The following is a 22,263-nucleotide window of genomic DNA, read 5'->3' as shown; positions in this document are numbered from 1 at the left end:
TACTCTTTTTCCCCTGAAACATGTAAGACTTAAATCTTGATATTCAAGGTCAAATTAGGGATTTCTCTCTGAGCTGCAGCCCTACATGAAAGTGTCAAAGACTAAGCATTATTTCATCATTAGGACTGAGAGTTCATGTTGTCTCCTCAGAAGTCATTGGGTACTGTTATGCTGTGCATCTAGTATTAAAGTTCTGTTTACTGTTTCATGAGAGGAGCAGAAAATGCCCCTGTGTCTACAGCAAGGTCTCAAAATTACCTGCTGAAGCCACCCTTGAATGTTTGCAAGTTTTTTTTATCTTAGGCTCTATACAGTCATTTTACAAAAATGAATCTAATACATATTTCAGAGATGTGTATAGCTTACTTATTAGTACAATATTTCAAGGTGAGGAATAGAATGTAGGCATAACTCAGGTGCTGAAGAAGATCTGTCATTGCAGCTTGCAAGTTCTTTGAACTCTTGAGTTTGAAGAGTCCAGCTTTTATCTTTGAAGTTAATAGGTGCACTTATCATTGAATTCAGACAGTAAAAGTTTGATCAAAAGCCACATAAGCCACTGAAATTTTGCTCTTACTTACATGTCAGGTGTCTAGCATCTCTTTTGTGCTTAAGACTCAATGAAGACCCTAAATAAGCTTGTAGAAGGCACCAAGCTGGGCATGAGCAAGGACATCTGGACAGGCTGGATCAATGGGCTGAGGTCAATTGCATGATATTCAATAGAACCATCTGCCAGGTCCTGCACTTGGGTCACAACAAACCCATGCAATGCTACAGGCTTGGGGAAGAAAAGTAAGAGCTAGAAAGCTGCTTAGTAGAAAAGGGCGTGTGGGTCTTGTTCAACAGCCAGCTGAATATGAACCAGCAATGTGCCCAGCTGGCTGAGAAGGCCAACAGCATCTTGGCTTATATCAGACACAGTGTGGTCTGAAGGACTAGGGAAGTGATTGTCCTCTTGTACTGGGCATTTTTGGGGCCCCACTTGGAATTCTGTGTTCAGTTCTCGGCCTGTCACTACAAGGACATTGAAGTGGTGGAGCCTATCCAAAGGACAATGAAGCTGGTGAGGGGTCTAGAGCACAAGTCAGAAGACTTGTCAGAGGAGCAGCTGAGGCTGCAGTTAACTTTCGGATGAGGAGGCTTATTGCTCTCTACAACTACCTGGATGAAGGCTGTAGCAAAGCAAGGGTCACTCTCTTTTCCCAGATAGCAAGCAGTAAGACTAAAAGAAATGGCCTCAAGTTGCTCCAAGGAAGTTTTATATTGGGTATTAGGAAAAATGTCTTCACTGAAAGTTATTAAAGCAGGCTGGAAGTGGTGGAGTCACCATCCCTAGAGATGTGGTGCTTTGGGACATGGCTTAGTGGTGGACTTGGCAGCGCTAACAGTTGGACTTTATGTTCTTAATGATCTTTTCCAACCTACATGATTTTATGATTCTAAGTCATGGTTTACTAAATTAGGACTTCTAATACAGCCATGCCCTGGTCCAAAATTAGGAACCTCTAAAGCTCCAAGCATTTATTTGAACTGCTAAAATTCAAGTTGACTCTGTATTGAACAGAAAGGACACAGCATGCTCCCTGCTGCATGTGTAGAGAAATATTTGCCATGCAGTCCTCAGCATTATTTTTTATATCAAAACAATTTTCTGTGCTAGCAGAGCAAAGACACTGATCTTCAGGGTGAAGTTTTTAATTCTCTTTCCCTAATATCATGCCTTAGTGTGGTTAAAGTAGCTTTTATGTATAAAGATTACTTGGGTTTATTAAAAAGAATGGGAGTTTAAAGCATTTCTGTTTGAAGAGAATTGAAGTTTGTTTGTTTGTTTGTCTGTTGGTATGGGAGCTGGGGAATCAGTCCAAAAGAAAATGAGGATTTTTCTCAAGAACTCACTAATGTGCCGATGTTAAACACGCTGGGCACCAGCTCCAAAATTTAATGCTATCCTTGCTGTAGCAGCCCACTGGCACTGTTTTCATAAACCATGTGTGAAGTCCAAGCAAATCATGAAACTATCTCACCAAAAATGTGTGAGATCTTAAAATTTAAGGGACAAAAGCAGTACCTTGCAATTTTACTTTCCAAGTTTTAAGGTTCCGTAATTTATTTCTCAGTTTAGTTTTTTCTCATTTTTATTGAAAAATTTATATTTTCAAGAAATTGTTTTATTTCAGGCAGGAGCCACGATTTAGAAAACAGTGTAATACGTTGAAACTGACAGTAAAGTTGGAAAGATGGCAACGCTGTTTTTGATATTGCAGTAATTCCCTGGTCTTGATTACAGGAGTAACCCTTCCTTGCCAAGCGTTGTTTCATATACACACCATCATGAAGTATGTTTTATAGTGAACATTTCCTCTCTTTTCTTCCCCTCCCTTAGTATATGCTAATGATAATTTATAGACAGTATTTCCTCTCACATGCCTTTCAAGCCTCAGTGTCTAGCCTGTACTTTGTCTTTGGGGAAGGCTAATACTGGAAATTAATTACTTTATGTGATTTGATTGACTTACTTTAAAAGACAATGCAAGCTACATTAAGCACTAGTAACCTTTCAAGCAAAAAGGATTCCTCCTTCAAATACATGCATTACACAGAAAGCTTAGTTCAAAGGAGATTGTTCTTGTTTGATTGTTCATATTAAATTTGGCTGGAGCTGCATCAGGTCCTAAAAGCTGCATTCTTTAAGCCAGCCTACTTGTTTAAGAAGAACCTGGAAAAATACTTTCACTTCAGGCCATCAAGTAAGGGATGTGACATATAAATGGAATAGAGATTGAGGGCCAGGCTGTCTTAAACCAGGACAGCTCTGTAGAGGCAGTATGAGTGAGGTTTTATTCTGCATACAGTGATTTTAGAAAATGGAAATGTTCAAACATATAGAGTCTTACGAAGATCTTCTTTTGTCCATTAATGTAAAATGTTTTGGCAGGAATAAATACTCACTTGCACAGAAATATTTTTGTGTGTATGACTATCCAAGACATATAAGCATGTATAGCACTCATAAAAGACGCATAGAGAGTCTCATAGAGAGTCTTGACCAAACAGTGTATTTTGCTTTGTGAAGTCATGCAGGAGAAGAAACCATGCTTTTGGCTTTTCTTTCTTTAGCTTTCAGATCCCTAAACCCTCAGCAGCTGTACCTTTTATAGATTTCCAATGTATGGGTTTTTTTCCAGTCCTTTCCAAACTCTGTCATGGTTAGGTTGTATTTCAGGTTGAACTTCTGGCCCTTTCTGAGCCTTGTTCAATCTATTTCACCCTTCCTCAGTTACCCAAGCCAAATTTCCTCCTGTTGCAGAGTCTGTAGGAGCAGATGGGTTAGAGAAACTGCGAGGTTCTGCTTTCTGAATATTTTCCTCTAATTGTTAGATTGGCTCAGTGGATCTGTTGGGACCAGTTGGAAGCCAGGACCATCTGCACAAAAGCTCTATACTTTCACACTGGCCCAAAGATCCTTTATATCCTCTGACTCCTTAGTGGCTTAATTCCAGCAGAGCCATACTGAAGGAAGGCTTCTCCAACTATGACCTCTTTAGGGATATCATATTAAAAGTCACTGGGAAATTGTTTCCAACCCAAGGCAGATAGCTGTTTCTTAAAGATAACTACCAGTTTTGAAAATATGGAGCTCAGGGACTAAAACCATTGAGCTTTTGTAACAGTAATTCTATTGAAAGTCTCATTTAATCCATAAAATTAACATCTTTTGAAGAGGCAGTTTGAAGCAAGTGAGGCTGCTCTCAATCCACACATCACTCCTGCTTACAGGATAAGGACAGCCATCTTGAGAGAAAAAAACAACAACTGTCAGGTGTGCTTGTTTGGGTGGTAAAAGTCCATGTGGAAGTTTGGCCAAGTCTGGACATGAAACCTGTAACTCTGGATTGACTTTCCATAAACAGCAAAAGAAAGGGTTTTTAATTGCCATGGTTCCTCTGCGAATAGAATTTATCCCACTGCACCTCAGCCATTTGGAAATTAGGTGTCCAGTCTCCCTGCAGTGTCAATGAAGAGGCAGTTCACTCACAAGCTGCAGTTCATCCTACCAAGGGCTAGGGTTAGTCTACCTATTTTAGGATCAGATGAATCATCTGCTTGCGCTCTCTGCTTTGACAATTGCAAAAGCCTGGGTGAGCAACTTCTATTCAGATAAAATTAGATCAGAGGAATCCTTCCCACTAGGACTGAGGAACTTTCAATTGAGAAAAGCATGGTTCTTGCCAGGACTGGTTTTATAGAGCATGCATAACTTGAAAATGTGCTGAAATATTACAAGTCAAATAATAACTCTAGCCTTCAGTTGGATCTAAGCATAGACTCTTGAAAAATCTAATGTGGACTTTAAAGTTGTGTTAAGGACTTTGCTAAATCAAACACTAAATGTTCAGGGCAACTTAAGCGCTATTCAGATAAGCAGCTTTTCTAAGGGTAAGTGCAGAGTATACATGATTTTATGGAGGTAGCACTCAGGTCTTCTGTCTATTTGAATTCTTAGAATATTGCTGGAATAACACCAGGGTCTTGCACGCACAGGTTTTTCTCCCATTCTTAGCATCAGCATCCAAAATGGCTGATTTCAGTATTAGTAAATAGTTGCTTTTTCACCTGGAGAGGAAAATTTTTACCTAAATTCACAATTTGTAAGCTGCAGTCAGGATTTCATTCAGAAGAAATAAATCCTAATAACTGTGAAGGAAAAAAATTTTCAAAGACAACGAAGTCAAGTTAGTGGCAGCTGTTTATGAGCTACCCAGATTTGACTCTAATAATCACCATTGGCTTTGAAACTGTCCTTACATATAATGTCATTAAAGTGTAGCCAGCGCATATCTGTATTCGGAATTTGCTCAGCAAGTGAATCTTAGGTGTTTCTTAATGTGCTTTTATATCGGTTTTGGAAACCCAAGAGCTGATGAGGCTTAAGAAGTCTTCAGGAACGGCTCATGACTGTTGCTGCTTCTACAAATACCTGATAATTCTGAATTTACAGTTATCACAGGAGAGAAGCTGTGGTGACTGAAATGAGGCAAATTGCTTCATTGTATGAAAGTTAGTGTCAAAGGCAGCACAAGAAGCTGTAAAATGTAAATCTCGTGCTCTCAAATTTCCCTGTGTTTTCACAGAACTGCATCTGTGACTATGCAGCACTACAAAAATTTCCTGTGAATGTGCTAATAGGCCTTATGAGAATGTTCTATCACCATCCATCTGTCACTTTTTAACAGGCCTGATTGGCAAGCACTTGTAACAACTGACATCTGTTCTCACTTATTGATATGTAGATTTATGGTAATTGCTGTGAACAATAAGACACAAAATTACCTAAGGTGAACGTTAAATTAAATTTTCATGCCCCTGTCCTTATAAATATTTTTTTTTTAAATCTTACATTTCAGGGAAGGCATACTCTGCATCCGCTTTGTACATAATTTAATTGTTTTTTTTTAATCTGCCAGATAACAAAATGAAAGTTGAATTTCCTTGCAATCTTGAATATTTGCCAAGCTGATAGCGTGTTGGTAAATACATGTTATTAAAAATGGAATCAAACTGTATTGTGATTCTGGTTTTTATAATCATTTCCCTTTAATTCCCATCATCGTCTCCATCATGAAGATCAAGAGTTATTCCTTACCCAGAATTTTTTTTTTCCCCTCTACAGGGGAATTTTCATCTTTCATGTGCAGCTTTGCCTATGAGGCTGTTCTTCAGTGTTAAGCAATTTGCATTTCTTCAGAGAGAGGTGCATTTGCTGAGTGAGCAACACTTTCAAATAAAAATGATCTGCTCATTTGTGGTCCAGCTCTGTTGCGGGATTTGGGGCTGTTTTGAAAAAAACTGTAAGATGTGAGGTGTCTGAAGACAGCGTGTGAAACGAGAGAGAATGAGAAAGCAGATTAGTCCCACAGAACTATGCCTTAGCTGAAGTTCGTTTGAACCAAAAATCCTCATTTGAAGGCAGAGTATTTTCTGGGTGTGGGACTTAGGAGCATTTGGTTTCCCTTCTCCAGGTTTGTCCTAGCAAGTGGGATTTTGACACACTTGACAAGTTGAAGGGAGAGACCAATAAAGAGGGATCAGAGATGGTAAAATGCCTGGGGAATGTGAGGCAGTGATGACAGGATTTTTTTACATATGTTTGAGTATACAGAGGATCCAAAGTAGGATGCATATAAAGTGGTAAACCTGTTGACATAAATAGCTCTAGAGCATGGTAAATGATGGCATGTGCCATGAGCCCTTGCTGACAGTCACATTTGGGTGTGCAAGTCAGTGGAGCTCTTTGCTGTTTCTCTTACACATGCGACAACAGCAAGCAGTCCTTTCCCTGAAGGTACCAAAACCGACACCCTATAACATCTGCAGAGCTGGTTTGTGGCCAGTGTCTTTTAGTCACCTCTACAGTAAAACAGACTGGGTGGGGAGACAACTTTGTCACTGCCTAACACTTGTTTGTTAAACTTCATTTGGCATTGAAACTCTTTCGTCAAGTTGATGAGTTCCTCTTGTGCTTCCACAGGAAATGTCCCACTATAAAAAATATTTTTGTGGGATGAGGCAATGCTGGTATTTGTTTTGCATGCACACAGCCACAGCAGTGGTTTGTGAGCCCAGAGAAAGTCTGATCTAGTGCCTGTTGACGTCTCGCCTGGTGTACTTCTCCTTGAGCACTGTAGAGTGCACGTATGCTGCCTTCATGGCTTCAGGGCTTCAAGCTTCAAGGCTATACTCATAGCCTTCTGAAGCCTTGCATGCATGGGCAAAGCCATGCAAATTAAAATGCAATAGAAGAAGCAGTATTAAATTGCTTCCAAATCCATTTGCTTCTAAACTGAGGTTTGGAGCAAAGTCCGTGCATTTTCTAGAAACATTTGGGATTTCATGTAGGCAAAGCTGTTTTGCAGTTTCTCCTCTAGCACCTTTCTGTGGGGTTTTTACTATTATGTAGGCCTACCATGTGTGCTGTTTAAAAGTCCAAAATGGAAACCTCCTCACAGGAGAAATATAAGCTGATTATGACTGATCCTTCTGATGAATAACTAACCAGTGGGTGATAGAAAACTGTGCTGCCATGGTGGAGAGCAACCCACTGCTTTCACAGATCTCTGTTACAGAATGGCATGGCATATGGCCTCAGTGAAGGCCAGCAATGTTTGCTGGACATTCTTTGCTGAATTACTTACACTTCTTATGAAAGATTAAGGTAAATTATATTTGAGGACCAAATATCAATCCAGGATGAGAAGTGAGTCTAGATCTCATTTTGAGAACCACTGTCGTCTTTGTTTGCAAAGAGATGAACCCCAGCTTAAGTCTCTTCTGTCCCTAAAATCTTGTTTTAAATAATCTTCAGAATCTATCAAAAAAATAGGATTTTAAAATAAAATAAGATAAAAATTACACCTGAGGCAGACAAGTAGATCAACCAATTAATTAAAAAAAAATTACATTTTCTTATCTGAATTTCTGTCTGAATTGTACTTTTTGACTGTAAAGTTCTGAAGTTAAACCAAAAGTAGGATTTGAAAATTTCTATGAATTCAGTTACCATCTGGTTTCAGAAAATTACTTGTTAATATGATGCTGATTCCAGAACTTAGTTTTAGATTGCCAGTAAAAATAAAAGCAATTTTAAAATATTAAGTCACCTATTGCTGCTTTAGTATATAATTTTGTTCAAGAGTTTAGATGTTTTACACAGTTTCCTTCTGTTCATTTGGTTATCCAATATCCAATTCTTTAGTATTTATATCACATACGTGTAATTAAAGTACAGTTTTGCCATTTCAGAGTTTTGTATTTTAAGCACTTGGATTTTGTGAAAAGTAGTTTAGAAGACTGACCAAATTGCAACAATGACCCATTTGTTTAGTAGTTATACCTAATCATCTAGATTAATAATGACTTGTGACGAGGGTAGCAGGATTGTGTCTTGCAAAATGTTTTGGATCAGTCATGTTTGAGAAAAGCCTTATTTTTTAACATGGTTATTAGCCTTCAAAATAAACCTGAAAGCTTTTTGGTCATGTAATTCTTCCAAGTGTGTTGTACAGACTACAAAGTGGTGAATCTTGAGTCAACTAAAACCTTACTCCTGACACTGTCATTGTGCCACATTTTCAAAAGCACCATCTTTGACTCAAAGAGGTGACTTTGAATGTTTGACTGAGTCACCAAAGTTAGAACTTCATCCAAGCTAGGTGCTCAGCTGAGACTTGACTTGTCTGCTGTATTTAAATTTGAGGGTTGATTCTCAAAGTAATATCACTCTCCATTTAGGTTGTAGCCAGGTGGGGGTTGGTCTCTTCTCCCAGGCAACCAGAACAAGAGGACACAGTCTCAAGCTGTGCCAGGGGAGGTTTAGGCTGGATGTTAGGAAGAAATTCTTCACAGAAAGAGTGATTTGCCATTGGAATGGGCTGCCCAGGGAGGTGGTGGAGTCACCATCACTGGAGGTGTTTAAGAAGAGACTGGATGGGACACTTGGTGCCATGGTTTAATTGCTTAGATAGTGTTGGATGATAGGTTGGACTCAATGTTCTCAAAGGTCTTTTCCAACCTGGTTAATTCTGTTCTATTCTATTCTATTCTAATTATTGCAGGACTTCTCAATTCCTAGAAAATACCTTTCCTTCATTGCATTTTTTTCTTCTCAAATATGTTAACATGTTTGACCACTTTTTAAAACTTTTTTCATCATCTTCAAGTTGATACTAAGTTTCTCTGGTTTGAATAACAAAGTGTGCTGGCAGAAGTCATATCTCTTGTTAGACAAACATTCAGGGAAAAAAATGGACATACTTGCAGGTGCTCAAGCTCTTCTTTGGCCATTCCCCAAAACTCATGCAGTCTTCCCAGCACTGTCACATGATCTAATAAAGGTATTGTTCTTCCTACTACCTGATCTTTTATGTGTACTTAGATTATCAAGATCACAAAGACATAATAAAACTCTTCTAGCATTTTGGCTTTGTGTACTTTGCCAATTCTGTTGAGGCCTCAAGCAAGATGCACACACCTCCTTTTGTCCAAACCGAGAAGGATGATCTCTTACTGCCATCCAAACAATCTCTTTCATCACCACTGAGATGGATCCTGGCTGGTTAAAACAAGCATCTAACATCTCTGCATTTTGGTCACTTACTAAAGCAGGTTTTTTCCATTTCATATTAATTATATTTATTGTTTGTCCCTTTTTTAACTTGCCATCTAAATTAAAGAATTTACTATTTAAATGGATCCATTTCTTGAAATGCAGGTATATTTCTCCCACATGTTCTAAAGTAATGAGGTGACCAATGACTGAGTAACTTAGTATCACAGTCTAGAGCTTAAGGCCTGAAAGTCTCTACCTCAGTGATGACTCTCTGATCAGACTGATATAATTTGATGTTCTTCATTCATATGTGTGTTTAGAAATTAGCTATAAAAAGGAAAATCAGCAGAACTATTGGCTACTGCACAGTATAGTCTTAGTTGATACATTCAGAGGAGACACAGGAAAGAAATTTCATTCATCCCCATTATACGAGTCTGTCCTGGATGTGTTTTAAATGTTAGTTATCTTTACACTCCCTGTTGTGTCAGGTAATAGTCTTGCACTTAGGCTTCATACAGAGTTTAAATGACTTTTAGTTCTACACTTTTCTTATAGAAGTGTCACAAAACAGGTTTGATTTTCCTGAACTATAGGCTGACACCTTTGTTGTATTCTCTCACCTCCAAGGTAGAGAGGTGAGAAATGCTATTTAGGGACTGTAAGATGTAGTTTCCAGAATATAGATATCCTCGGGAGTGAAAAGAAAATTTAAATCTCTTGGCAAGGTACATCTCATGCTACATGCCCATTAAAAACAACTTTTTAGAATTGTTACTCCATGTTTTAATTAACCCTGTTGCTTCTCCACACAGGTATGAACGCTTTACAACTACAGAATTTGGCAACTTTAGCAGCCGCAGCAGCTGCCGCCCAAACCTCAGCTACCACCACCAATGCAAATCCTCTCTCCACAACGACTGGTGCTCTGGGAGCCCTCACAAGTCCCGGTAAGTGCAGAGTGTTTGCTTTCAAATTGTAGACATGAGATTAAATGGGAATTTGTTAACTAAAATAGTGCACATACTGCGTTCACCCATCATGAATTTCCGTGAAGTCCTTCTCTCTTTTTCACTACTCTGTCTTTCTGTAGCCTCAGTTAAGATTTCTTCTGGTCTTAACTGAGAATACAATTACGGAAGTGATATCAAATGCCCAAAGAATACACAGCCAGATTCTGACTTCATTACACAAAGCGGAAGTCAGATTTATGGGGGAATAAGGGACAGGCTAAGTGGTGATGGTACCTCTATGACCACCATGTAGACTTTAAGCCATGAATGTCTGAAAAACACTAGAGAGAAATCAGGGCAAATCCACAGTTCAGTAGCACTTCAGTATCTCCAAAATCTACAAGGAGGGATGTTGATTCACTGTAGTTACTCTGGATTTACAGTGTTGTAGTTGAGTCCAGAATCTAGCCACTTATTTTTACATAAAGGCTGCAGGGTGCAATTATTTGCATCATGAAGTGTGTTTATTGCTGTTCCAGAAAAACATTCATATTATTTGAGACACAAATAAAGAACATTTGTGTTTAATCTTGTTTAAGTGTGTATTTATTCCCCATGAAAAAGTAATTCATGGCAGACGGTTGGAGCTCATCAGTAAGGAAAACAGTCTTCACTGCACAATAGAATGGGGATGGAGCATGGTGTCGGGTGTTAAACCTGGCCAATGCTTCCTGTATATATTACAGTTTAATTGTTTGGTTTGTGGGAGAGATTAAATGGAAGGCAGCTTGGCTAATACTCTGCAGAATTCTTCTCTTTCTGGTATGAGCCTTGTCTTAACATAAAAATAATATTCACAACACCTCTGAGAAGTGGGCTGGGTGAAAATAATTTTGGTTTGCTGAAGTTTTATTTTGTTAAAACCTGAGCCCATCTCTCCCCTCCATTCTTGAGCTGGGGCTTAGAGTTTTGCAGAAGGGTAGTCTCACTGTCAATGTTTATGTGTACTCCTGTCTAAATGTCACCCATTTTCAGCAACAGAAATGTTGTCTTTCATACATAGTCTGTAATATCTCTGCACGTTAGCTGTTAAATGCCTGGCCTCCCAAAGCATGCTCAGCATTTCTTGAGCCACACTGACTTCTCATGGCAACTCAGCTGCACAGAAGTTGGAAATTAATACAGGGGGTGCACAGGGGCTGGAAATTAACTTTCTTTGTTATTGCTGCTCTGCAGCGAAGTGGCTCCAGAACCTCAGGCAGCAGTGTGTTTCTGCCATGCTCTTTGTCTTGCCTTGCTGGCGCGGGACTCACATTTATTCTCGAAGTTCACATTTTCCTGTCTCCCTCACCAACACATCTTCTTATCCAGCCTGGCTGACTTATTGTTCCCTCTTTTGGGTCTTGAGGTTTCTTGAGTACCTGGAAGGTGATTTCATCTGATGTCCAAGTCTACAGGGGCACCATGGTTAGAAAAGTCCTTCAGCTGGAGTGAGCAGATACTTCTTTGCAATAACTAGAGCTTTGTATTGCTCAGGGTAGTATTCTAGAGCAGACACCGAGGCTTTTCCAAAGAGATTAAATATATGTTCTTCTCAAAAAACTCTGGATGGATGCTTAGCCTTTGAAATAGTGTATAGAGAACAACAATGTCCTTAGAAAGTCTTACATGTACGCACAAGTACAGGTACACAAGTGTTTCTAATATTAGAGAGCTTGATGTGTCAGAGTCTGTATCTAATAGGTCCACTGACCTGTTTATGTTGTACAACCAACCTAAAATCAAGCCTTGTTAAAATGTCCTTCAGCTTAACCTTTCTTATCTGGTTCCACATTCTCTACCCTATTAAATATTTTGTAAACCTGAATAATATCTTCAATGATTCTTCCCTACTGTATGGAAAATGGATTTAGTTCTATAAAGCTTTTCATAGTAGCTCAAAGTATTTCCATTAAAACTTGAAATATGCTGGCAGAAAATATTTAAATGTGCTTTTCAATGTGTGGATGTTTGGAGGCCTTGAGGATATTTTTTTTTCAGTCTAGTTTTCTTTTAATAGAGCACTTGGGTTTGTCATGTTTCATAAGTGTAAATTATTTTGTCTGATTTCAAAGCCTGCACTAAGTCCAGAAAGAAATGTTTGTGTCTTTCCAGATAATGCATTAAATTAATACTTCTCAGTTCAGAAAGCTGCCCAAATTTAGGAAAGTGCAAAGGCACCTGCTTAAATTTAATCCTTTTCTTGATGTTAAAACCAAAATATTGCATGAAACAGAGATAGACATGAGCATGTACTTGTAATATGCCTTAAACCATGGCAGACACATAATATCCATGTTTCCACCCATCCTTATCTATATCTCTTCTGAAGTTGTCTCCTGAATCAGTCTTTGACTAAGAGCTCTTGCTCTGTCCTTCATAGAAATATGTCATAAAAGCCCTAAAAGGTGGTTACGGTTAAAATTCATCTTGCAGCTTAATTTTTCATACATAAGCTTTAGCAGCTTTCAGTACATCAAACTGTTATGGAAGACATGATGACCAGGCCAACTTTGATGCATCTATAACACAGAAAAACAGCCCAGGGAGTGAGAAACCAATAGGGCATGTCAAGTTTTGTTACTGTATTCTATTTGCAGTATATTCAAAAAGCAGAGAAAAATATTTAGCCTCTAACAGTGACTGTTCAGTCTGTATGAAAGTCCTTCTTTAAGGTTCATACAATCACATATTTCCAAACAACCGCCAAATGGTCTTTCTCTCTTACATTCTTACTAAATAGGTTTGACTGCATAGGTCTAAAGAACACTCATTTGCCTCCATGTCCTAAATGCTTTCTCTAAAGCTTGAAACAGTATTCATTCAGAAAGAACAGAGACAATGCAATCCCCCAAACTATTAGTTTTTTTATAATTGTAAATTTATAATTTCAATTTTGCATACCCATGGAAGTGTCTCCCTACAGCATTGTTAGAAATTATTTTTTTAAAAGCCTTTGCTTAAAAAAACATGAAAGATTAAGCTTTCATTTTAGTAAAAATCCCCTCAGGCAATAAATAGGTTCTTTCGTCTCTTGGCCCTGGAAAAAAATGAAAATGGTTTAAATTGCCCATGGTTAAAGTAACTGTTTCTTGCAATTATCAGATGGTAGTGAATAGAAATGAAAATGAACTCATGAAAGAATAAAAACCAGGTAGATGCATATTATGTCTTTCATGAGTTTCTCATGGGTCTTTTGAAGACTCATTTAATCATCTTTCTTGTCTTTTATTTTGATATGATAATTGTTTCCTTTATTTACTTTAATCACTTCTATTTAGTTAATTAATTCTTCACTTTCTTTTCCTTGTGCTCACTTAGAATATTTTCCTGGTTTAAAGGCAGGTAGCTGTAGTGTTTCACAATGTAAGGATTTGAGTTGGGATAGCCTTTGCCTGATTCCAGGTTGTCTGAACCAGTTTGTCTCAACTCCCTTTCATTTAGGCCCCTGAAGTTTGCATTTCCCATTAACTGTGAAGGGACTATGAGGGGACTGCCTGAGCTGGAGGCAAATATCTCAATTTAGGCAGGATGAATCTCAGATGGCTGTCAGGATATTGTCGTCTCTTCCTTGAAAAGGTTCTTCAAGCGGATTGACTAGCAAAGAGCTGACAGGGAGGCTACTGCTCCATAGCATACAGAGATTTATGGCTAATTCAGTGCATGGTAGGAAGGCCTGGAGGTGGATGTGAATGAGGGGACATACAAGCTCAGGATCTGAGTATCTACCTCTAACACTGCCTGACATATAATTTGCCTCAGTTGATCCACTGCCCTAGTTTTCCCAAAGATAATGATGTTTACTCTCACTGTCCTGGGCACTGTAAAACTTTTCCTGCTATCAGAAACTGTGAAGCTCCTGATAGTTTTGCAACAGCAGAAAAATGTTTTGTACTCATAGGAAGAATATTGAAGTTGGGTTTCAAACACCAGTTCACTTTGTCGTGTTGGCTTTCTACATCACTGCACATACTATTATTGTTTAATGCTGTGATATTAAAGTCACACAACCATGTTAGTTGGTAGACACTCTGCAAGGTCCCTACTCTAGGCTCCTGTTTGCAGCAGGACCACTCAGAGCAGGTTGGTGAAAGCTATGTCAAGTCAAAGTTCTACTACCTCTAAGAATTCCACAGCCTCTCTGAGCTCATTTAAATTTTGTTTCTTAAAATTCATTAATAAATGGGGGTTTTTTTCAGTAGCCAGTAGGAAAGCCCTTCTATGTGCAAATGAAGAGACAAAACATCTAATTATACATCCAAATTCATCTTCATAAACATAGACAATGTAACTTCTAAGCTGCAGGGGGATAGAATTGCTAAACATGAAGCTATTTGGTTTCAGACTTAGGAGTCTTGATTTTCCATGGCATTTTCATGATTATTTGATTCTCTAAACTATTATTTATTCACACAGCTGAACTAGCTATTCATGCTTCAATAAAAAATGCTCTTCAGGTTTATCTGCTGCATAAACCTAAGAGGAAATCTTTGCAAAAAACTACTGCCAGTGTGGAAAGTAAGACTTTTTTCTTTAACGACCTCTGAAATTCAGACCAGCTTTTGCCACATTATATCAGAAATCAGCCATTAATGCTTATGTTGAAAAAAAAAAAATCTCTCCTAAGCACAAAAGTCTAAAAGTACTCATTTTCAGACAGATGCCAACGTTGAAGAATAACATCCCACAAAAAAGGAAGTCTGTTAAGTATAGAATAAACTGGAAAAGAGGAAAAAAAAATTATTGCCATGCCTGTCCTGTAAGAATTAGTTCATCTTTTCTCCCTGCTAATAGCAGAGAATTATAACTTCCAGTTAGTGGCAATGATTCGTTATTTTTTCTCCCCCCTAATACAGTACGAAGATTGTCTTTGTTAGTTGAAGATACTCATGTTGTGACCATAATTGTTGAAATGTTAGAGATTTTATAAGATATACTAGATGCTTCAGCTGAGAAGCAGTGAAGAATGTTCAAATAATCATTTTTAGAAGATTCTCTTTTTGTTCACTTAGTACAATACGTTCTTTTCCAGTCAGTGGTGCAAGTCTGCCACCGTGACATTTTGTTAGAGGCCAGTACACCCACTGAGATGACTGTGATTTGTTTCCAGGATGATCCAAAAATAACCCTACCAGTAGGTGAGGAGGAAGGTCTGACAGTTTGCTAAAGAATGAAGTAGATGGTTCACATTGGAAAAGATCCATTTAAAATGCAGAATGGCACTCTTCATGCTGTAGTACAAATTGATGATTTTTATACCATTTCATCTGGAATTAATGCAGGTTCCATTATTATAAAATCATGTAAAATAAACTTGGTTAGTTTTGCAGCACATAGAGGACTTCCCTAATATAATGTTGGGGATTTTTAGGGTAAAGTTACAGTGGATAAATATAACACATATCTTTAAAAAAAGGTTTTTAAATACAGTACCTATACAGTACACATACATGGATGCTTAACCCAAATACATTATTTTCAATTATATATTTGAGTTACTTATATTATTAACACCATTATTTTAGTGCTTGGAGCACAGAGCAGCACAACACCTTAACTCTGATCTCAGCACTGACTTTTTAAAAGTATGTGTTTGCACAGAGGCCATGGAAACAAATCTTACCTTGACGTGCCCACCACCCAGTTCCTGTCACTCGACTGCATAGTTCACAAAGATCTGTGATGAGAGAGGCCTATTTCTAAAATCTCATGTGTCAGCTGGGCTCTTGGTATCCAGAAATTATGCTACTTCTTGGTAGTAAGCCCATCTAATAATTAGGTTACCCTTAAGCAGGCATCTAAACACATGTTGGAGCCAAAAATAGGAAATTTTGCATGCTTTCTTAACCTACATTTGTATTTTTAATAATGCTTCAAAATGTCTTAAATGACTAAAGAAGGGTAGGAATTGTGGCTGAAAATCTTCCAGAGTCCGAATGCAGTGAAAGGAGAGCTGAAGGGTGATGAATCCCCACAGAGCCTCCTTGCAACAGAGCTGTCTCTCCCTGGTCTCCTCATTTGGAAAAACAAGACAGTGGTGTGACGAAGGATGACAATGGCAGCAGACAGGCCATCAATTAATAGGAATGACCTTTTGCATATTTGTCTCTTAAAATGTAAAAAGTCTTTGTATGTTCTCCCAGCAAATTGATTTCTGAACAGCTGTATCAGTTCAGACTAAAAGGTCTTTGGGAGGTTCTGTTGCTTAATGGTAGAGCTTAGGATGGGCAGAACCCATCAGTAAAGAAGTGTGAGACTGCCCCATAACTGCACAAATAGACATTTTGCCTCTTTTTTAGAATCAACATTATTAATTGATGAATTTTTAGCACAGAAATCTCTGTTTCTTCAGAACTGCATAAATACTGAAGTTGTATGCTGAAGGCTAGAAATAAGTGCCTATTTTTTTCTGTGAAGCATTGTGCTAGTTAATTCTTTGGGGTTTTGGGGGTTTTTTTAGGAAACATTGCACAGTACTAAACCATGGATTAGTAGGGTCTAATTCAACAGGATCCATTAGTATATTAGCATCTTCCTAAAGTATTAAATCCATTTCCTTATCACATTTCAGGATTTACTTTGCTTTCAGTATACAAATAACACTTTATAATACATTATATTTTGTCTCTCTACCCCACTCTTGATCTCTGTTTCAAGGCACAAGAATTCCAGTTGGTTAAAAGAGGCTATTTTTCTTTCTGTTCTGTTCTTTCTGGAGTTCATTTGAACTTTCTGTTCAAGTTCATTTGGGGTTGTTTTCTACAAAAGAAACATGATACTATCAGCTTGGCTACACAGGTAGATATGTGAGCTTATGTGCTATATACCTTAGAAGAAGTTCCAAGTCCACAAAATGCTGCAGTTCACAACATTCAGGAAACAATGTAAACCTTAGGAAAACTCATGCATTTGAGGGAGCTTTTAACTATCTAAGGTTCACTCTTGTCAACGCTGCTCCTTCAACCTGACTGAGTTGTGCAGGTATCCATGGATACCCCTGGTTTGTTTTCTTAAAGCCTGATAAATTGTGGAACATAATGGGAATTAGAGTTTATGAAGGTTTTCAGCCTAATTGTTTCAGCATTGCCTGAAAAAAGCTAGTTGTTTGAATATGAAGCTGGTGATTTATTTTATGCATTGGCCAAACAAAAATATCTTCAACATCTGCATGTGTTTAAAACCAAGTAAAGAAAACCCTTGACTACCTTTGCTGTTCTTAAGATAAAAATGTGTGTGGTGTGTTGAATTTTCCCCCCAACATTAACTTTGCCAGACCAACTCAGTTGGAAGCAAATGAAAGCTATGCCATGTTGAACTATGTATGACTTTACAAATGGTCTGCAAAAGACCTGGCTGAGTAATTTTACATGAGACACGGTAACCCTCAAGTTCTGCAGCTTACAGAGGTGAATGACTATATCTTGCAGTGTGCTATTACAATGAGAGTGTGTTTGCACACTTCTCTTAAAATCCCTTCTTCCATGGAAATTATTATTCATGCTCTTTCTGGATTCCTAACTCCTTTATCTACAGATGCAGTATATAGTTTATGTCATTACTGTTTTAAAATATCATGGGTAGGACTCCTATGTGTCTGAAGTAAACAAGTCTTTTAGGGACATCTTGCTGCAAACAAAAGACAAACACCTACTAAGGACTATTTACCTGATGTTAAGACAGAGGTATCAGAGAGGTGAAAACAAAAATTAATCAGGCCATGCTCTCCCAAGTACTAAAATCTGAATTGCAATATATGCGTGTGATCAGCACTCTTGGAACAAAAACATTCCTCAGTCATTTTAGGATCATCTGTCACAGGTGCAACCTCTTACTTACTGCATCCCCATTGTGGTATACCAGATTTAGCAGTGACCTTGCTCTCCACAGGAGCAAGTATAAGCAAGAGCCTTTCTGCACATTAATCCTTGGTAATGACTGTCAACATCAGGCTTCTAGAAGCAGACACTGTCTGCAAAAACTACGCTGTTAACTTTAGAAAGTGCAGTGACTCAGAAGAGACTTAGCTGAAAAGCAAAATGACTGAACAAAATTAGTTTTGTTCAGAACAGGATAGCATTGTTTAACTTGAGCTATAAACTTGGACTCTACTAGTAGACATTCTTTTTACAGAGATGCTACTGCTTGTTGTTTGTTATTGCATAGTGGTTAAAGTATGTCAAAATTGTTGCAGCCCCATAGGTCACAGTGTGAAGGAACCTGATCTCCAAGTAGGAGATCCTTGCCTCGAGTAGAGCCTTATTGATTCTAGATCAGAAATTCTTTGGAAAGTGATTTAGAAGTGGTTGTATACTGAAGTGTCCCCACATGGAGGTCATTTCAGCATCAGGACATGAGTCCCTGAACAATAGTTCACTCTGAATTGTGTGAGATAGCAGTAATAAACATGAGAGCACAGCTGGAAGTTCTCTGTAGTAGTGCTAATACTCTGGTTTTTATGTGAATTCAGTGGTGCTTTGATGAACACAGATCACAGCCCTTGGCCCCACTGAGTAAAACAGGGTCATAAATGCTCAGTAACAATTCCTTGTTTTCTTCATATAGTGGCCTTTCAATTTAGTTTTATTTCAGCTTGAGTTGCAGTTGAAATTGCCTAATGGTCAGCTATGAAATTTATCCAAGCCAATCAGCTGTGCCTTACTATTCTTTTCCCCAGCCAATTTGGTTCCCACCCAAAAGAAAAAACAATTTCTTATTGTGGTCTGCTGGGGAGGATGCACAACGTGTTGCAGGCACCATGCTGAGCAGTTTCCACTAGAGGTGGATGGTCTTCACCAAGCAACGCATTTCAACAAACCACAAAGACCAGTGTGGAATTGCCCTGAATATTAACTTGCTTTTTACCTCTCGCTCCATCTTGATTATCTCATGGGAAAATGTACCCTTAAACACAATAGCCTAGATTCAAAGAGAAATGCCCAATCAATAAACTCTTGTTTTCTAAAATACCTTCTGTTAAATAGATAGGTTTGGAGGAAATTTACAGAACAGAAGACTAGAAAATTACAGAAATAGTCAGCTGCTAGGTTTGTCTGCCTCATCTGTAGTACCTTTGTAGGCTCCGTTTCCTCCTCCTCCTTTACACTTCTGTAGAAACTGCAATTTCAGGGCAATCAGAAATGTCAAGTTAGGCATTAAAGTAAATTACATAAGTGAGTAAAATAAGTGACCCCGATTTTCACTTGTCCCAATCTCACAGTTTCCATAGCTCTCAAAGACCTATGTAGTATTGAAGAGTGTGTATTTGTGAGTCTAAAGTTAGTCTCGAGTTCTTGGAGACCTTGGCGTCTTCTGAATTTGCATCGAGTCTGAATGAATTTTTTCACCTCTCTATATTTTCTTTTTTTTTCTAGTATAAACAAATGTACTCAAAGGATTTTGTAAAATATAAAGCTATTTTCAGAGAGCCAGCTTCAACCAGGCTCACCATTGCGAAAGATTCCTCTCCTCTTCCTCTACCTCTATCTTTCTTAGTCTCATTTTCACACATATGCACACAGAAGCAGTCAAATGTCGAGTGGATACTGCTCTCTCTTCCTCTTTTCTTCACTGGTGCTTCTCTTTTACTGTACCTTAAGATATGGACAATCTTTTACAGGAATTGTTCACTTGAGAGTAATGAAGAAGTAGAGGGACACTGACTTATTTGAGAGGCTGTGATAATAGTATGTGCCTTTCTGTATTGTCATTTTTGTTTCCCCCTGACTCTTTCTTTCTCTTTTGCTTTTCTGGTGCTCTTTCCCTGGAGTGTGTCTGTCACTTCTATTTTATTCCATCCAAGCACAAGCAGAGCACTTAAATTTACTAAAATCTTCCTTTTTGACATGTCAGACAGAGAATGAATAAGTTTTTACTTCTCTCCACAACAATGTTGTTTGTCAGAGGACCTCACAGAATTAACCACCCTACACCAGGGACAATCCACCTGTCCTTTGCTAAAAATTGTCCCAAGAAACAGAACCAATGCATGTTGGTGCTAGGTTAGTGACTGAGGGACCACAGGTTTGTGCAAGGGTGAATACTCAGATTGGCTGGAGATCACTGTAAAGGGCAGACAATTTAATGCCAATCACACATGCTAGTTAGATTAGAATACTGATGAGCCCTTTTGAAAGGCCAACTGCATCTTCTTTCAGCAAAAATATTAAAATACCCCCTTTTCCCTACCTCCCCCTCCCCCCCCCCGCCCCGAGATTCTCCACAAGAATAAATTAAAACTTGGAGGTGTGGTTATTATCACAGAATAATTAGACCCCATGGGATTAGAGACACTCAATGTTTGTTAATGCCCCTGGGTTGTGATTATCTAATAATGATGATGCCTCTGTCATCGCTTAATTATTCTTCCCCTTTAAAATGTTCCTTATGCAGTCAGAGCCCGTAGAGTGTGCTCATTTCAGACAGAAACACAACTGCAAATTCCTGAGAGCAATGTCACATGGTTGGTGTGATTGACTTACCCACTTCTCCCCCACATCCATGTTTATAATCCTCACTTCATAAACTCCATCACTGCTATACTTGAATCACTTTTCTTTTCCAGAAAAGACCTCCATCTCTTTCAAACAACCATTTATTCTTAGTGCTGCATAAAGAGAATACACCTTAATAAATTGACTTTAAACATGTAAGATCAGATCTGGCCAGTATCCTGCATAAGTCAGGTTGATGGTCCAGATTTCCTACTACATAGGATATCCTCCTACCATTGGATATCATTGTTCTGTTTAAAAGAATACCACAACTGAAATAAGATCTTATAAAACAGATTCAAATTGGAAGTTTTGCATAGACCTGGTCTAACAGAACCAAACTTTGTGTGGTATCTGACTGGTGATTTCCAGTCAGACCAGCAGGTGTTCATTTTGTTTAGATGCAGTTTATAAGGCATTGTTCAAAACATCATTGTTTTTTCCAGCTAAAGATTAGAAAGAAAACAGAGAATGTAACCAGTGTTGTCTCTTACCTTTATTAGCCTTGTACTAACAAATGGACAATGGAATATTCTGTTTACCCCAGAGGTTTCGGGTAGTAAACAGAAAAAATTTAAATCAGTCTGCTAAAATTAGAAATTTCTACTTTGGGTTTCATATTTCTTTTTTTTTCCTGTCCCCAATTCTTATATTTTTCCATGTCACTGACTGGGGAGATATTAGAAGTATTAAAATAATTTTAAGATTTTTTTTTTCTTCCTGCATTTATTCTCTTTGACAATTTTCTTTATGTCCTTTCTTTCCCTTCATCTACTTTAATTTTATTCTCTGTTGCACATTGCTAAATGTAAAGGAAACTAAGAGAAATCTGAAATCTCAGGGAAATCTATTTGTGACAGCCAAGAATCTGAAGCACAGCCAAGAGTTAAGTGGCATATTTGGTGTCAACCTCTCTTCATGGAAACAGACCAAAGAACAAAAGCCAGATCTCCTCTTCAATTTTCTGCCAACACATGTTCATACTTCAGCTTTCTGTCGTTCTGCCTGAGTGTTACCTGAGTTTTTCTGCTTTCTTACTACACTGCTTACTTTTCATAGGTTCATAGTATAATCAAGGTGGGAAGGCCCTTCAGAAAGTCTATAGTAAACCCCTTGCTCAAAGCAGGATCAGGGTGTGAGGTGAGATCAGGTTGCTAAGGGCTTGAGCCAGCCAAGTCTTGAAAACACAGACATTTTTGGATTCAATTTACCTCTCATCTTCTCATATGCACTCTATCTAGCTGATGACTTCCTCATAAGTATTGGAGGCTGCTTTAGGTCGACTTGAAGCTGTCTTCTCCAGCCTGAACAAGCCTGGTTTGTTACACGATGGATGACCACCTTTCTGGCCTTAAACTGAGCTCCCTCCAGCTGATCAATGCTTTCCCAGTGATAAGGAGCCCAAAATTGAATGTATCATGTAGATACAATTTAACAAACGATGAGTAAAGAGGAAACATCACCTGATCTCCCAGCTCTTCTCCTGTTCCAACAGCCAGTGCATTCTACTGGTTCATGGTCACTGCCCACCAGGATGGCCCCATGTCATTTTCAGCAGAGCTTCTTCCCAGCCCACCCAATCCCCCCCTGAAAGGGATTGTTCTTTCACAGCTTTGTATATGTCTTTGCTAAATTTCATAAGGTTCCAGTTGGTCAAATCTGCTTATCTGCA

General features: G+C 38.4%; 1 protein-coding gene across 13 annotated transcripts in view; it reads left to right on the top strand.

Annotated features, from left to right (window-relative positions):
• Window positions 1-22,263, top strand: part of CELF2 (CUGBP Elav-like family member 2) — a 464,286-nt gene that overhangs the window by 415,562 nt on the left and 26,461 nt on the right. For all 13 annotated transcript variants that reach the window (XM_054178211.1, XM_054178222.1, XM_054178214.1 and 10 more), the window contains one exon: window positions 9,925-10,059. In XM_054178211.1, the coding sequence (XP_054034186.1) occupies window positions 9,925-10,059 (135 nt within the window). The remainder of the gene's footprint in view (window positions 1-9,924; window positions 10,060-22,263) is intronic.

This window comes from Dryobates pubescens, chromosome Z (genome assembly GCF_014839835.1).
Source record: "Dryobates pubescens isolate bDryPub1 chromosome Z, bDryPub1.pri, whole genome shotgun sequence".
Taxonomy (NCBI): Eukaryota; Metazoa; Chordata; class Aves; order Piciformes; family Picidae; genus Dryobates; species Dryobates pubescens.
The sequence above is the reverse complement of the archived record's forward strand: the minus strand, read 5'-3'. Positions and strand labels throughout refer to the sequence as shown.